Here is an 18,528-nt window from a genome sequence, read left to right as displayed (position 1 = left end):
CTTACTGATGTTAACAGTAGTTACTTAGTGAAAATGGAGCTCAATATCCTGGGTTGTTCTGACAAACAGAACCTCTCTGACCCACCAATAGGTCAGAATCATTCTGATGTTGTGGTCTGGGTACCCCATCACATCCTGGTTTCCTAGGGTATGGTTCACAAATGTTGTTCCAGTTTCAATGCTGAAACCAATCACAGTTTTATAACCTCCCCACATATAAAAACAACAGGAAGAAAAAAAACCCGGAACACAAAAGCATCTGATCATCACGACACTATGTTATAGCTGTAGCTGAATGCTTAAGTCCAGGTGTTCTTTTTTTTAGTAGCATAAATGTCAAGTATAGACAGCAACAGCTACTCTGGAAAACAAAAGAAAATTTTTTTCCCACACTTCATTTAACCTTCAGATGAAAGTGCAAGCACTGAAGAGATGAAGGATTAAATCCATCAGAATTAAAAGAGCCCAGATGGAGCTTAATCTAACCTTAGCCCCATCCTTTCCACACTGAAAGTCAGTGTGCCTAAGTATTATGTACTGAGATGTGTCTGTGCTGTAAGAAGTTCTTAAACAGAAACAATAAGAACACTTCAAGTATTGCAAGCATTCTTACTCAAGTATTATCTTAAACTTGATAGTGCCATCCACACTCTGGGCCTAAGAGTGCAGCTCTGGCACTTTCTTTGCTGATGTGAAAGGAAAAATAGCACCTAGCATTTTCCCAAACTGTGAAAAGAATAAAAAAAAATTATTTTAAGTGTCTCACTGGTACAAGAGTAAAAATAAAAGCAAGGAAAACCACAAAGAGGCTCATCTGAGGCTAAGACATCTGAGGCAGGGCTCATGACTCCTTTCTCATGCTCTATTCCCTGTTAAAACCTGATAGACATCTTCCATTTACAGCACTATGTGGCCATCAGCCCACAGTTCAGGCTTGTCCATATTCTTCCAACAAGGTCTCCAGCACTCAGTTCTGCTGAAGGACTAAAGGTTTCCAGAGTGTTCTTTCTGCTTTGGGAACTTACCTCCTCAGTGTAACATACAGTGCTTCCTAGTCTCAGGACACAATGACCAAAGCTTTTTCCACTTTTCCAAGACTACTGGTTTTGTTACAATGTGCATTTTTGCTAAAATGGAGACAGAATAGTGCTCACCACTATGTCTGACTGGGCTCTGCAACCCAGGAGCAGGGCTCTATCAGACACAAGTCATACTGAGCTGACCTACAATTTTGTACACAAAGAGAGCCTAAGATAAAGCCACAGAATTAACTACTCAGGTAACTGCTAGGTATGAGGAATGTGATCGAACTAAGCTGCATCTTAAGTAAACATGTCCAAGTCCAAGGCCATCAGCCTTCTTATGAAGAACTTCCTTGCTTCAGCAAGAGAACTGAAGGGAACTCATGAACCACATAGATTTATGTTTTACTCCTTTCACCCAACTAACAAATGGGAAAGCTTTGTCCTTCCTCTCCATCCAACCAACAAAAAAGTCTCAGGTAGTGAAGGCAATTCTTTAAATTAACCAAGGATCTCCTAATCCCTGCAGAAAAATTGTCTTCCTGACTTCCAAACCTGAGATGTGAAAGATACTTTCAGTCTTGTCCATGCATTGCTCAGTATACAACTGAATAGCCAACACCATCATTTCCACAGACAATCTTCTAAACAATATATCCTTACCTACAGAAGCTATTACAAACAAGATATAAATATATATTTTTAGTATTTTTACTTACTGCAAATCATTCTTCTTGCTAAAAGTCTACTCTTTTTTTACCAATAATTATTGATAAATTATTTACCTAATTTAATGAAGCTTCTACAGTTTATTTCACCCTCATCTACTCTAATACCAACCAGGTATCTTCTCATTTATCTTACAAATGTACACAAGTAATATGAAAAAATTATTCCACCCACCATAAAAAGGGCTTCATAGTTTTCAATCATCTTTTGCACGACAGCTATGATAGCAGTACTCTCTTCAGCTCTAGCTGAGCTCTGAACTGAGAATTCTTTGTCTGTAGATTTCTGCTTGTGCAACAAGTTTGGGCCAAAGATGGTGGCCAGGTTAAGCGATGTCATTTTGTTCCCAGTAATCTAGAAAACAGAAAATAAATGAGGTGGGGTCTCACAGGGACTAATGTATGCAGATATGTGTATATACACATTTACACACACTCACACCCCTACACAGCCACTCACAAACACATACACACTGTCTCCCCCCTGATTTGGGAGATGCTTCATTTATCAAACCCAAAACCTGGTGCTAGTCAAATAAAAAATAAACAACTTTTAGAAATTTCTGCAACACCTTGTTTTGAACATCTCTGCAACAAGCGCTGTAGATTTTCTGGATATATTTTCAAGTGGATTGGAGGAGTAGAAGGTGGAAGTGTTTCCTGCCCTTAATTCCCTGGAAGCTTGACAGTGGCATACTTCTGAACTCAGAAAAACCTCCCTCCTATTTCTCTATCTCAGCATGTTACTGTCTCTTAGGATCAAATACGGAAAACTGCTGGCTTTCTCAAGTGGCACTCATTATTTGAAACATATACAGTGATCCTTTTCCATGCTTAAACTGTTTAGATAATTAAAAAGCAGGCTCACTGTTTTTATTAGTATTTTCCTGTATTTTCACTTGTTTTCTAGAAAAATGCCAAATGTTTACTTGTTAGGTGGATTTTTTTTTAGTTTGTTGGGTTTTTTAGCCTTTTACCTACTTTAATAAATCTGTGCTCAAAGAAGCAACAGTAACCTGAATTTTGAGGAAGTAAAAGGCTAGGAATACATACTAGACTAGACAGGAATTATCTGAAAAATATATGAATTATTACATCAAAAATTTCATTGTAATTTTTATGATTAGACTACTTTTTTCCCCTTCTATTCTTTCAACAAATCAAAAAGTAGAGGTCTTTGAACTAATAATTTTTTCAAAGGACATAAGGAAGCACCAAAAAGAGGTAGTAAAAATAGAATTTCAAGAAATTAGTTGTACAGAATGGATGTTTTCAAAGCAGTATTTTTAAAATTTTTTTAAGCTCATCATTCACTGAATATTCTAGTCAAACTTAAAGCTGCACTGACTGCACCTGGTTTATTTTTTAAAGAGCTCAACTAGACAGCACAGAAAATGACAGTAAAAAAGAGCTTATCTTTTTATTGGTAGGAGCACTGCGTAACGTTGGAAAGACATCTATACTAAGTAGGTGCCTGGGCAGTCAGAGCAAACATGTTGGCTCTTTGTTTAGAGACTCATCCCAGCATGACTGTGAGAGCAGCACACTCCCTGATTTGCACACCACTGAGCACCCAGCTGTTTCTCGGGTGACCTGCTTTTGAAACTCTGTCTGAGTTCTGAGCCACCAAGGATGCAAAGGCATGCAGTGCCTCAAGTGTGCCAGGGCAGCCTCTGGCTGTGCCTAGATCTGCATCTGCAGGCTGTTTGTATAAACAGTCAGCCTCTTCCTAAGGGCAGCCTCAGGGCATCCTTAAAAAACGTTGTAAACATTTCCACTGAAATTAACTGAACGAGTAATTTTAATAAAGTTAGTCATCCATCTTCATCTTCGTGAGAGAAGAGCTGTTGAAAGAAATTCTGAAGAGGGCCTGTGTGCCAAATCTTGGCCATTTTCCTTCCAGTGACAGCAAACAGTCTGATAAAATACTTACTCTTGCCCTGTATGCCTTTATTCACCTAATTATTCATAAATAGTTAAAATAATTGTGAGCAGAATTCTGTATTATCTATAAAAGGTATCCAGTTGCACATAATATTCCTGATGCTTACAATACTGTCAAGATAGCTTACATAAATTTGCCTTGCCAAAATACCTGTGGCAAAGCTGATGTAGAACTGGACCTAAATCAACTCTGTTAAGCAGCATCCCCTAGCCCTGCAGTAAGATCCTCTTGGGTACATTCCTGAACCAACAGAACTCTTTGCAGGACCAGGGGGACCATGACCCTAGCTGGCTTACACATGTTTTTAAGCACAGTAAAACTGTTACAGGCTGCTCTTTCTAAATGCTTTTCATCACAGTGATATAGCTTTTTATCAACTCCTTGCTGAGAACAAAAATAATAGCATTTAAAGTGGATTTAAAAGTGAAATAGGCCTCGAAGTCACAGACAACACACTGGACTTGAGGCAGAAATTTGGCAAAACTAAAAGTTCCAATTGTTAAAACCAGACAACTATAAAAGGTGTCCAAATTTGACTAAATCAGACAGATTTTCCATCTGGTAGACAAAATTCTCTAAGAGTTCCAGAAGAGTCTCAGAAATAACCTCAGAAGTAGTGTCTGCTGCAGTTCAGGGGACTGAGAAGCCCTTCCCACAGATAAACCAGTACAATTTTTGAATAGTACAGACTCTATTCATTTCACTCAGTTAAGAGAGTTGCCACCTTTTGCACAGCAGCCTGCTAGTTCAAGCATTTGCCTGGCAGGAAATGGGAAGACTGGATTTTCAGTCTTCTCTAGTGTGAATGGGCACAGGTGAGAAGGCTCAGGGCTAGAGCTCAGCCCCACAGCTGTGGGCATTCCTGTCTCTGTGGGCTGAGTGCACACCAAACTCTCCACTGAATTTGGTTCAGATTGCAACAGTTAAGGAGGACAGAAAAAAAACAGGCAAAGATGAACCCTGACTCCAGCTAGTGATAAAGTCTGTTGGTTGCAAGGATACAGCTGGAGTTCCTGTCCTCTGTTTTTCATTTTTCACTACCCTGTGCACATAAGGACGTTAAGGAACCAAGAAGTGAACTGCTATGTCCAAAGGTCATATAAAAAAGCAACAACAGAGAATGAAAGGAAAATGAAAAAGCATATTCTTGCATGCTTGACCTTTTCTGAGTACTTTTTCCATAGAATATAATAGGATAAAACAAGGCAGTGGGGGAAAGATGGATGACATTAGCTGTTCTTGAAAGCAAGGCTGGTACACTGTGAATCTCCCAAAGGAAGTGGTAGATGCTTAACTGATTCAGTCATACAAAAATTAAACTTTCACAGCCCTATGAACACAGTAAACAACTAAATGGCAGAAGTGCAGATTAAACCTCTCCCATCTTTCAGGGCTATGCCACCATTCATGGTCTGAAAACAGGCTTTAAAGATCTCTTTTCAGACCATGAATTAAGCAAAGGACACAAGGGAGCAGGACTTACCTCTTGGCCATCCTTGTCCCTGGTGTCTTCTGCATGGCCAGCTACTGTGGAGAGGAACTGCAGCAGCCGGTGAAGGGTATCGCAGTTACAAGGAGGTAGAAGATAAATGAGAAGCTGTAAGGTGCTTAGCTGTTCATCTGGCTCTAATACTAAGAGGGGAAAAAATATGTTCTAAGAAAACCACTCCAACTAACCTAAAAGCAGAACAAATATACTGTTCCCAACCCAAAGGAAGGTATAAGAATAGCTTTGTTTAAGAATAATTTTCATTACAATGTCAGAAGAAAAAGAGAAAACTCTAAGCAAACATCAAAAGTGTAACAATTACTGTTATGGGATTTTTGCCTTAACTGGTCAACATTTTGGTCACAAGTTCATAGGATCTTTTCTCATCCTATAAGAGAGCAAAATACATGTTTCACACTCCGTGTAACTGCACTAAATATTCTTCTTACTTTTCTACCTACTCCATTCATTTCAGCATAGCTACTGATATATAGAGTAGCTGGCAAGCATTCCAGTCAGGTTTATGCTTCAGCCATTTTTAATTGGTTTTCTTACAATTTTTCATCTTGCAGAGGTACTGGGAGATTGGAAAAGCAACCAGAGATATAAAAGACATTCTGTACCCACCACCACTTGAACCATCCACCATCTAAATGGTAGCCAGTGACAAAGGTGGGACAGAGGCAGGACCTCACACATGAGGGCTAGAGAGAATCTGAAGAAAATAATACCAAGCAGCTGCTTAAGCTTGAAGGGTACAACTTTACTTTTTCCTAAATCCATGAGAGTCTGCACTCAGGTCTTAAGGAATACAATCGGCAGTACTTAATATGATGGCTTTAAGGACCATTAATTATGAAGAAACTTGAATTTTTGAAGCTAGGCTGGAATTTAGGTCAGTGGACAGATCTAAAAATTTTAAGATATGGAGACTCAAATGGGAGTCTGTGACCTGGAACTGCTGAACCAATGACAGGGTCAGGTTTTAACAGACAACATGAATTACATCCTTACAAATGCAAAAATATGTATAGTTAGTGAAACCTTTGTTGTTCTGGTTTTCTGGATTATATTTACACAGTATAAAAAACAAGAAAATACCTCAGTAAATTTATACAAAATAATATATTATTTATATTATATATACACTATAGTATAGCATATTATAAATACACACTATCATATATTAGAATATACTATACTCTTTATAGTATATCATACAAATATCTGCTGCAAATCAAGGCTAGAGCATTAAAGCAACAGAATAAAAGCAGGGTATTAGTAGAGATCAAACAATTCAAATAGGTTAGCCTTTGAAAATTGATAAATCAAGATGATGTAGAGCTCACAGAGAGTGTTGATGAAAGGTGTATAAAGTTCTCTGGTGAGAAGTGGGTCAGGCATGTCACGCAGAAATTCCTTTAATAAAGCAGCAACATCATGAATGCTGTGCTCCTCATCTAATACAACATCTATGCCTCGGTCAAACTCTTCACGTAACTGAAAAAGATCATGAGAGAAAACCACAGTCACTTATAGTCCCAATTAACACAGAAAATCTTTTAAGAAGTAGATTTACTCATTTTCACTTTCAAGATTGAGCGTGACTAGCTTTTGGTAAGGTCAAAGATATAATTCACGTCTAATTGCTGCTTATTCCATGATACATAACTAAAGGTTTGTGCCAGATGGCAATAAAATACAGTTTTTTCCCAGCTAATATATGACACTCTTGTATGAAAAAATGTGTCCAAGTATAATTTTTGCAGAAATGCAAGATTCATAGCAAAGGCAGAAACCAAAGAGAATAAGGAAAATTGCAAAAAAGGCTTTCTTGTGCCACCTCACTCCACTATCCCTGGAACCAAAAAGGCTAAAATTGCATTTCACAACATTTACAATTTTGTACAAAAAAATTAATCAGATAATGTCAATATCCACCAAACTCACACTTATCATTTAAGACCCTATGTGAAGATAGGGAGCAAGCAGACAGGTTCACTAAGACTTGGCAGCATTCATCCACATACACCTTGTTCTGCCTTCCTAATCTAGTTATACTCATTAAGTGATCATCATTACGGAGCTCACAAACAGCAAGCTAACATCATTACAAGGTATTACTGGGGTTTTCTCACACTATGGTCCTCAGACAAATTCTGTATAATTCAAAGGCATCACACTTCCCAAAGGCAGAAGAAAACCCTCACCCAAATCCAAGATACCTGATGAAAAGATAAAAGCCTGTCCTGGAGGGATTTTCCAGCACCAAGAGCAGAATACTTTCCTCAGGCTGACAACCCCATCTTTTACTCTCTTTTCATTTTGAGAACAGTCAAGAGGTTTTAAAACTATTTCCTAGAAGAAATTTGTACTTTTGCTAACATTATGAGGTATTACGATGTCACACCCATCTTCTCAGAGAGTGATTACAGCTTATAAGAAAATCTTATAAACAAGGAAATTTCAGGTATCAGGTTTCTTCACTAGGAACATTACAAATACACCAAAAACAGGAAAGAAGCTGTCACTAGCAAACTATATACCTATCATAATTTGTGGCAAATCTTGATCATGTGCAAATCTATCTTGAGTGTGTACAGCGTGAAAATCCAGTGTTTTCAGCTGAAAGTGTGCTTTTATAATGGGTGTGAAAGGTATTCACTAAAAACCACAGCCTCCATTTTAGTTTATTAAGATTACTTCTAACATTATTAATATCAGTCATTACTAATAATGAAAAATTATGCTGTGAAGACCAGAATATGTTCTTTATGTAGGATTATGCTTTGATTTAGGGTCAAAGATTTTCCAGTGCCAACCTGGGGACTTCATTCCCATCTTAATTCTACTCTCCAGACTGGTGAGAAATGCAGAACATCCCTGTGGAGCACCATAAGTTACCTCAATTCAGAAGATTGTTTCTGCACTTAGTGCTCAAAAGCAGCTGAGGAAAAAGATTGGCACTACATCAGGAATTCAGACTTCCCTAATAGCTGTCTAAATCATAAACTGCTGTTATAATCTTGAATATGACATTTCTGATCTGATATCCTGTGAGACCTACAAATATCCACTAACCAAGCTTATAAGCTTTGGTGAGATGCAGCTACATTCCAGGCCCAGGCATCATGGCTGTTAAAACTGTATAATTTAAGTTTCAACTTTAATCCTTTCAGACTCCATTCACGTGGAATGCGTTCAGACTTCTGGAAGATACACCTGGTGAACTACAGCATCCACTGAATGTTATGATATGAGAGATGAGGACATCGGTGCTGGAACAGGGGTTGGGAGAACAGAGCTCCAGCTATTTCACTCTTCATCCTCTGGGTTGAAGCTGCCACAATGTCACCAGGCCCAGCACTGAGGGTTGCCCACCCCAACCCTGGCAACAATGCTCTGCTTGAGCATCTGTTCTGGGCACAAGATGCTACCTGGCATCCTGATGCACCAGATCTACCAGCTTGAGCCAACATGAGCTCAGGAATCTTTCTCCTACACCCCACTGAACATGAAGGAGGTGGTTTGCAAGAGATGCACGTGTTCTAGATTTTCTCTTGCTGCTCACCAATCAAAAACCCCACTGGCACATGCGTTTATTTACTTATGTATTTACTGCAACAAACTACAGTTGAAACAGGACATTTTCTAACTAGGGAAGGAAGGAAAACAAAATATGCTTACTTTCTACACAAGAAAAACTAATGAACAGCTGCAAAAGCACACCAAAATCTGAGTGCTGGGTTTGGCTTTCTATGGTTCAGAAAATGAGTGGAATTTTAATTGAATCCAGACTTTCCCATGTGTTCATGTTGACAGCATTTATTACTGTAACTACAAGAGCCAAGCTGGTGCTTCCTTGTTGTTTAGTGAAATATATCAGTTTACCTAGTTCAACGAATTAGTCCATGTAATAAAAAACATAGATACCTAAATGTCTTGATTTCCTCACTTTCTGAAAACAGAATAAAAGAAAAAGTGGTGAAAGTCATTGATGTTCAAAGTAAGGCTTAATTTACAAGTAAATTATGGAAGATTTCTGCATTTTCCCCAGAGGTATGATGCAATTGTACTCACCCCTAAATGATAATATATGTTTTGACATTGAAACTTGCAATACAAATGTGAAGTAATTTCAATACTTTATCTAGTTCAGTGTTGATCTGAAAACTGCCTCTGCAGATGTTTTTTTAGCCTGGTGTTACACCACTTTAACAGGAATAGAAACTGCTGGAGAATAAGCTACAAATCAGTAGGCTATACTGGCCTACCAGCCAAAATCAATTCCGTTTAGCTATTCAAGGTAACTTTCCAGTGTGACAAAACATTACACTGTGAAGTTTTTGCAACCTTTTGCAAAGATCTAGAACTTCTGGGATCTTCTGGGGTTTTTTCTGTTTGATGTTTTTAGTCTTATACTTCCTGGGAACAGTATTTTTCTGTAACTTTTTATCCCTTCCTTATGTATCATGCAAACACTAACCACTACACTCCACTGCTCTAATTCAACATATAGTCCCAGCTTCTGGGAATAACAATGCAATATCTATTTGGGTATATCTAGGGGGTAAAACCCACATCTGACTTTGTCTCTGGAACCTAATTGTACACTATCTTTGTTTTTTCATAATTTGGCTGAGACTAAGACTTGGAAAGGTCTGCTCTGACCTTGAAGTCTATCAGGGGTAAAAGAAAGGTGATATTTAGGAGCAGTGATCTTAGGGTCAAAGACATTGTTCAGTACTTGCATGTTTTCTCATACCGTGAGTTTTCCAAAAAAGATTTACAGTTTGAGTTTACTTTGGGAGCTTCAGCTGTTTCTGAGATTAAAGGAACAGCCAAGATTTTTTTTTTCCTGCAGTGTGACCTTTGGAAAATTTCTTCACTGTAGTTTATTTGGATCTCCAACCCTGTGCTACTTTTACAGAGCAAAACATACAGAGCCTGTTAACCTGCTGAGAACCTGACAAGGATTTCACCAGATGGAAAAGATACTGGAAATGGCCTGTTATGAACCATCAAAAAAACAATGAAGTCACTGACCCAGAAAGCCTAAATTTCACCATGCTACAGATGGAGAAGAAATCACAACAAAAGGAATCAGACTTGTTTGTATCATGGCTGATGAAGGAAAATCATATCCATATCCACTCACCTGTCTTACTCTCTTTTTTGAGCTTCCAACTCTGAATATTCCTACTGTCTGGAGACCTGCAAGTGTAACACATCACAGCACTGTTTTATTGTTCAATTTCCTCCTGAAAATTGCACTGAACCAAAGCATTCTGAGCTATGTGTGTACTTAAAAGAATCAAAAAAAGCCACATATTTCTCCACAAACTGGTACTTACCATGTTGAGGCAAGACTCGGTTGTGATTAAAAAGCCACCCACTGTGGTTTTTAAGGATCATGCCTAATCTGCAAAATGGCATCTTTCTGACATTTCTTGTGATGCCACTTTGGTAGTGTCACTGCTATGAGGAATACAGGTATGCAGAGGCTGAGGCACTACTCAGGGTTTGGAGGTGTAACTTCAGGGACTGACATCAAAGGAAATAGGCAGTAAAACAACTAAATATGTGGGCACTGAGCTGCGTCTTTGGATACAGGAAACGGTCAGTGTTTGGGGTTACTCACTGGCTCTAAAGTGCCTGTCAAGACAAAGTTGAGAGCTTCCTTCAAAGGTACATAAATAGGGCAATCAGGCAGACTGTGAGAGGGAAGAACTTTAACAGTCAGTTTGTGCAGTTTATAAGGTAGGAACAGCTATTATATAGAGGGAAAGCTATAAAGAAGCATTGTTGTACTTTAGGCAAAGTGCAGAAGTGTGTCATTTAGACTTAAAGTGATTAGGAAATTGATATTGCCTGCTATTTCATAAGAAATCAGTTCAAATCTTCTTCTAGCCCTGTAGAAAGTCACTACAAATACAACAAATTATAATATGGTTCTTGAATGGACATACCTTGCAAACTAACAGAACCTGAAAAGTTTGAGGTGACACGGTCTTTAGCAATGACAATGTGAGTGGAAATTTTAGAGCCTTAAGATGCTGTGTACATTAAATACGTTTACACGTTTATACATTTTTGCAAAAAGTATGAAATTATCTATAAGTTTGGAAGTTTGTGGTCTAACAAGGGCTACTCTGCAGCTCTCATCTCTGACATACAGGAGATTTAAAATAACCTTGTGAAACAAATGCCTTTTGATAGCCACTAGGCTACACTTGCTTGCTGGAGATGTGTCACCTTGAGCAGTGTTTGGAGTAACAGAATTTCATCAGAGAAATTCAGATACGATTCTGCTTTTTAGTTTATAGTCTCAACTCCTCTTTTTAAACCTTCTCTCTTTGGTTAACAGAAAGTTACATTGATGGACTGTCATTTAGTAAACCCAGGCACACTGGCAGGGAATCATCTGAGATGGAGATATCCACACTGGGCAAAACCTGCAAGCTGGTTACCAACTCCTACACAAACATACAGTCTTTGTTCCACACTGCAGGTCTACAAAAAGTCAAGCCTTTATATCTCTGGGACATGATCCCATGAAAAATAGGGAAAGTGAATAAGGACAGGGGCTTTTATGTCTAAAAACATAACCATTTTTTGTCATATAATGTTCAAAATTATCCTTTAAAACTTTCATCAGAAACTGCTGGTGATTTGTTGCTGAAAAATCGACCTAAAGGACTTATGCATACGGGTAAGTATTTTCAGAATCAGCAGCTTGGCCATCATACAGCCTGGAGTGATGTTGCTACAGTGTCCATCTTCTACAATCTTTAAATTTCCCTCAGTTTCAATGACTGTCTTGTGGATAGCAGATTAAATTGAAAATTGAAGAATTTGCCCCAGACTATATTGGATTATTGCATTGTGGTATATTATAGTTCATTCTTAAATAATGCACAATAACACATCATAAATCTCCTTTAAAAGCAAACTTCAATGTAAAGCAAGTATTTTAGTCAAAAGTGTCATATAGAAAAGAATCTTTGTTATGACTGTGGGTTAAGTGGATTAAAACAATTATTACAGATGATCAAGTGACATAAAATCACAGTATCCAAAAGATACTCAGCTGGATGGCTTTTTTGGCTGACTCAGATACTTTTCTGTTCTCCAAACTCAGCTACCTTTGCTTAAAGGGATGGAAGTCATTCATCCCAAACTTAATCATCCCATACTTACTTGTCAGCCATGGTATCTAATCTCTGTAAAAGACTAACAATGACTATCTTTTGCAGTGCTCCTTGAACATTTTTAAGGAACATAGTTTTCAATTATGGATTGTGAAAGCTCAGCATTGTTGTTTAAATTGAAGTCTCTCATCTGCAAAAGCCTTTCATTCAGAGTCAGTAAATGATTTCTTGCTGATGAAATTAGCATCAAATACATCATTTGCTGCTGCAGTCACCATTATTTTACGGTTTGTTTATTATTTGGCCATGTGATAACTCCATCTTGCTGTGGCCAAGTTATTTCAATTATCATTAAAAAACTTTACAAGACTAAGATGCTTTGGCAGAGATGGTGTACAGATACATAGATTGACTATTGTTCCTGCATTACATAAAGCTGTGGGAGGTTTGTGTCAGGACAATCCTGAAGACATGAGAAGAATACTGGCAGGAGTCTGTAATTTCCTTCAGAGAGAGCAGGCCTGAGCCCAAGGCTGGTCACGAGGAATCAAGCCAGAGACAAACTGAGTATTCAGCCTTCAAGCCTTGCAGTGAACAGGAAGAAGCTTCTTGGAGCTTAATATATATTTAGCATGGAATTCTTTCTTATTCTGAGCCTCCGTCTTCAAATATCAAGGGTCTTGCACTACAGTGTAAACAGTTCATTTAGCTCTCACACTGTAAGATCCACTGGTTGTGAAAAACTACTCCAGACTGACTGGCGCATTTCTGACTTTTAATTCTCAAGGTACAGGTAAACCTGTGGGGTGTGAAGAGCCATTTCTGCAGAGCTGAGTACCCCAGTTTAAGATGAGCGGCCTCCAAGAAGAACCTCTATGGGTTCTTCTATGCTCTATGGGTCAGTCTGCAAGCTTGTAGCATAGATCTTTAGTTTGGGAAGTTACCATCTAAGTAATTACTTGTGAGACAGTATATTTATCAAGAGGCAAAACAGAGGGAAAATGTCTGGCTTTCAAAGATGCAACTGGAAGCATATACTTGCTTCTCCAAACAGGCATATATTTATATTGTAGTAAAAATACATCTGCCACTCCTGGGAAAAGAAAACATTCTTACCATGCTTTTCCAAGTGCTGGCAGCAACTATCTACAAGGCGAGGAACCTGCCGGTAAATAGGGTTCAGGCTTAGTTTCTTATCTCTTGCCTTTTCTTTCTTGCTCTGGGCTTCAGCTGGCAAAGAGAGCTGGAGAGCCTCCAACAATCTTGACTGATTGTCATCAAGATCTGTAATAGAGTCCACAGACATCGCGCCCTGTAAAATACACACACATGAACAATCAGTAGGGCTGGGGAAATCTCAGCGTCACAGGACGTCCAACAAAGACTTTGCTTACCTAGTTTTTCAACAAACTAATATAAAAATACAATTTTCTACAACACTTTTATAAATTAATGGAGTTGTAATACCAGTGTAATGGATGGGGAAATCACAAAGATACCGATGTTATTCTTATCATAATAAAAGGAATACAAACTAAAATACTGAAAAAACTAAATGCTTTCCACTCGCTCACTCCATCTTTTTACTGCTGTAAGCCTGCTCATACTGCAGGGCAAGGATGAATCATGGATGGTGGGTGCACCTCAGCAGTACTGTATTCACGTGCATGGAGATAATAAAGACATTTTTAAATCTGATTGCCTACTTCTTCTGTAGCTTGGACCATTGTATCAGTGAAACGATGCAAAATTATTTACAACCATACACCATATAGAGTTAACAGTTAATATCACAAATACATACAGCTGTGGAGTTTGAAATAATCCCACATTATCATAGAATAAAGATACACTAGAGAAGTTGAGGGGTAATATTTTTTAAATAATTCTACTTCATGTATCTTAATATTTTAAAATCATTAAAATTCTAATGAAAGCTTTGAAAGCCAGGTTTGGAGTACAGCAAGGTGCAGAAGTTCAAGAGTCTGTAAAGGATAAGGCAGCACAAGCAGCAGGAGGTTCATAGCATGTTTCAGTGCTCACACTTGAAAAATAAGGGGTTTTTTTCAAGCCACAAGATTACTGTCACTTCAAAACTACAAATTCTCTCAATTGTTATTAAACTTATGAGGCAAAAAAATTCTAGGGGACATGTAGGCTTACAAATAATAATAAAATAGAAAGAAAAATTTCAGGCTCTATTCCTATTAAAAATACCTGTTGCAAACTACTTTCTTTCTGAAACAAAGCATAAATATTACCATAACATAAAATGTACTGTACAGGGATGCAGCATGTCATCCTAAGAAATAATTAAGAAAATGTAAATTCCTACTCAAAACTTTGCTGACAACTACAGTTTGTTAAAAGCACACTGTTTTGCTGACAGGTAATTTATAGACTGCTAGTCAGAACTCTACGTCTATTATATGAGAGCTGTACAATTGCCTACAAGGGAATTTCAAGCTCTAGAAGGATTTTCTTCCATCAGCCTAGCCAACTGAACTTTGTGAAGGTTTCCAACTTATAGGCAAAATTCACAAAAAGTCCACCAAGATTTCAAATTAATTGTTAAATTTCTAGTTCATAATATCTTTAAAAAAAAAACATTTAACTCATAGGTATAGTTCTGTTTCTTGTAACTCATGGTAGATATATAAATGAAGTACAGTGAAGTTTTTTAGGTTTTTTTTTTTACCCACATTACTATAAACAATTACTAGATCCTTCAGAATGCAACTTTTGACCTTTATTTCTGATGTCTCCCCAAAGTACATCTGCTTGATTCCCTTTTACCATTTCCTGCCAACAGGAAACAAAAACAAACAAACAAAAAAACCCTCCAAACCAAACAAGAACCTCTGGCTATGATCCATGTGTGTAAATTTCCAACTGAACAATTTTTTTATTTCGTTTTTTTTAAGAGTTCGGGATTCCAAACATCAAATGAATGGATTGGCACTGAAAATCCTAACACCACCCTCACCACCTCAGCCCCCAGGCAGCTCCTGTGCAACAGGTGCCATCCTGTTTACCCTGCCTTTACTGGTCCTTGCCTGTCTGCAAAGCATCCTCACCTCATGAATCATTATCAGAGTCACTTAAGTCGGATTCAGATCCCTAAAATAGATGTAAATACAGTCAGTTCGCCGTTGGCCTTCGGCATTTTATCAAAGTTGTGGATTAACTGGAACACTGAGCTGGATTTAAGAAGAGTGACCTTGAGTTCAGTGGCTGAAGTCACTGCTTGGCAATACCAAGTCCAGGCCAGCTCTGATTTTATAAAGTGCCCAGGAAAACATTACCAACATACTCCAGAAATCCAGCTCAAACTCAGCCAGACCTATTAGTCTGGGCTCAGACAGACCTACCTGACTGCTGAGAACAGTGGAGTGGACTATGCACACCATTGCCCACTGCTCCAGGTCTGGTAACACACATGTGGTACTTGGACTACAGTGCCCAGCAACTAAAGAAAATCAAGTTCTATCTACCTACCAGGCATTACCTTTGCACATAATGAACACCAGTCCCTGCTCCACAATGATGAGTTCAAAACCTAAACAAACTGGGAAAGTCTTAAGCTAAGCACACAGAAACATGAAGGAGAAGTGGAATATGAAGTCTCAACTTCCAACCCTTGGGCAAAAATCCTACAGAGAAAATGCAGCAACAGTGATTTCTGTCAAGCTGCTGGAGGAGAGAGAACCACAGCACTCACACCATGAGCTCTGCAGCCAGCATGACCTTCTGTCTCTTAGTGAAAGTCTCAGCTGAGTGCTTGAAAGCTCACTGGAATACACAATAGTGAATGTCACAGTTGCAAAGAAGTGAATGATGCAGTGATAAACAATCCCTCCAGTTTAAGTTTAAGAGGACTGCACTCCAGGTGTCTGTGCAAGATTCTTGTGACAAATTGGTTGTATCAGTTGCATGTACTAAGGAGTAATTTTTAAATTTTTTGTACGCATTTGTCAGTTGAAAACAAACAGTGCAACAGTGCTCAAAAGATAAAAGGTAAGTTCAGGTTCTCTTACCATCCCCTAAAAAAGCTCAGGGGAGAGGAGTAAGTGCGCTGATAAATAGAATTTTATAGACCGACAAGCTATGGAATGTGAGTTGATATTAATGTCAAATAATTGACAATTCGTGACATTTATTAGGTAAGTTCACTCCCTAGTGAAAATGCCACGTGTCTCATGTCACACTGCCCACCTTAGTCTAGTCTTACTTCTCTGTAGGTGAACCATATCCTACTGCATCCTCATGGCTGTGGACTAAAGGTTCCAATTCAGCATGCTGAAAAACTGCAATCCCAGTATTAACACAAAAAAAAGCCCCAAAAAACAAAAACAAAAAACCAAAAAAAAAACCCCAAAAAACCAACCAACCCCTAAACCCAACCATCCAACCAAACAAAACAAGTAAAACCCTCCCTTGGCTTCTAGGAACTTGGTCCTGAGGGAGCTCTATCCTTTGGATGTACCAAAGGATCCATGTTCCTTCTGCTTGCTCACTGGTCAAATGAATGTCAGAAATCTTTTCATACTTCATAAAAAGAACTGCAGATGACTCATCTCTGGACACATGAATTATCTTTCCCTCCTATAAAAAATGGTTCTGAAGCCAATGAGTATATACAGTGAACTTTTATTTTTTGTCACTGACTGCCAGATTCTGAAAGAACTTCACGGGTTTATTTCATACTTAGTCAAGTTACTTTGCACTTTTGTGTGAACACAACTGCCTGTTCATATGGTTTACACAGACCAACAGAGGTGCATTAATGCATATACAAGACTACAAACATCATGCCTTCAGCTATTTGCAGACAGAATATAGACACTTCACACTTCAGCTGGCAGCTAGAAAAACAAGGAGCCCCACGAACATGCCTTCTTTTAACTTGCTATTTACTCCAGTTCTACCCCTCTTAAACCCTGGCTTGAAGAGCCCAATGGAGCATTTTTATGAAGTAGGTTTTATTCCAAGGATGAAAGAAGGTGAAGCTCCTAAGAAAGTATTTTCTTTTCCAGAGTCTGTCGTTGTACTTCAAGTTTTTGCTCAGATTTCTTATAAGGATTTTACCTGAAGCATTTTATTATGCGATTTTTTTATCTCTCCATTGCAAATGAAGTAAAAAAGCAGTAAAGTCTAGAACCTCTATTTGGTAACAAGAGCAAAAAAAATTCTACTATTATTAACTGTAGCACTGGAAAGTTCAGAGTGTAAAATTTACTTACAAGGAACAGAATCATGCTAAAAAATGGTCAATCTTAAAAGTAGATTAATATTCACCCCCAAACCACCACACTGTGTTCTGCTGTCAAAGGCATCTTCATAGCCTGCATGCAGAAGCATCCTTTAAAGACCCTGGTACAAATCTAGTTGACAACTTCTTACTTACCACTGAGGATATGATGAGAGTTAGACCACGAGGATTTTTATTAATATTAGGATAGGGATTGCTGGTTAGACTTATTATCAAGTTAGAGCTATATTATGTTAAGTATACCTATATATATCAATCACATAGGTTTAGTTTTCCTTTGCTGAAAAAATTAGGTTGAAGACAGATGGAATTTGTTAAATCTAAAAGACTTAGAAGGAGATAGATAAAGGGAGCAAACAGGAAGACTTCTAGATAACCTCTCTGCCTCTTTGCAATCTGTAACAGACTTGCAGAGTCCATATGATCTTTTCCCAGCAGCATCAGCAAAAGAAGATTCCCACTAGAGTTAAGAGTTTTCTGATGCTGTTGAGGCTGACTTCCACCTGAAAAAAACCCACTATTTGAACATAACAGGAAAATATTCCACAGTCCACACACACAGCAGTTTTTTCCTGGTCCATCTAGACCCTCTGGACAGCCCATTGTGATGTGACTACTTACACGCCTCCTTGCTCGCGGCGCTGGCTCAGGTGTGTTAGGAGAAGTGGATTCATTCGGTGTTTCTGAGGTTGAGCTGAGAGATGAGTTACTGCTTGAAAGTTCTTTGTTCTGTCTTTTAGCTCCGAACGGCAAGAGGAAGGCCACAAAATCTGAAACATCTCTTTGCTCTTCTCTCTGAGAGTCTTGCTTGAGCTTGTAGGCCCGGTCATTAGCAATCACTTGAGACAAAGGCATTCCAAAAGCCTGGGGAATAAATTCTGCAAAAATAACAAGAAAACCCTAATATTTACCAAACATCTG

The 18,528-nt window shown here is 38.3% G+C and overlaps 1 protein-coding gene across 6 annotated transcripts in view; it reads right to left on the bottom strand.

Annotated features, from left to right (window-relative positions):
• The window catches only part of ARHGAP6 (Rho GTPase activating protein 6), a 319,510-nt gene that overhangs the window by 14,754 nt on the left and 286,228 nt on the right, over positions 1-18,528 (bottom strand). For all 6 annotated transcript variants that reach the window (XM_085052175.1, XM_085052184.1, XM_085052223.1 and 3 more), the window contains 6 exons: positions 18,229-18,485; positions 13,452-13,647; positions 10,343-10,398; positions 6,534-6,684; positions 5,179-5,327; positions 1,926-2,105 (listed from right to left, as the gene is read on the bottom strand). In XM_085052175.1, coding sequence (XP_084908301.1) covers positions 1,926-2,105; positions 5,179-5,327; positions 6,534-6,684; positions 10,343-10,398; positions 13,452-13,647; positions 18,229-18,485 — 989 coding nt within the window. The remainder of the gene's footprint in view (positions 1-1,925; positions 2,106-5,178; positions 5,328-6,533; positions 6,685-10,342; positions 10,399-13,451; positions 13,648-18,228; positions 18,486-18,528) is intronic.

This window comes from Lichenostomus cassidix, chromosome 1 (assembly GCF_008360975.1).
Source record: "Lichenostomus cassidix isolate B80296 chromosome 1, HeHo_3.0, whole genome shotgun sequence".
In the NCBI taxonomy this organism is placed as follows: Eukaryota; Metazoa; Chordata; class Aves; order Passeriformes; family Meliphagidae; genus Lichenostomus; species Lichenostomus cassidix.
Note: the sequence above shows the minus strand (reverse complement) of the source record. Positions and strands in the feature narration are given on the sequence as shown.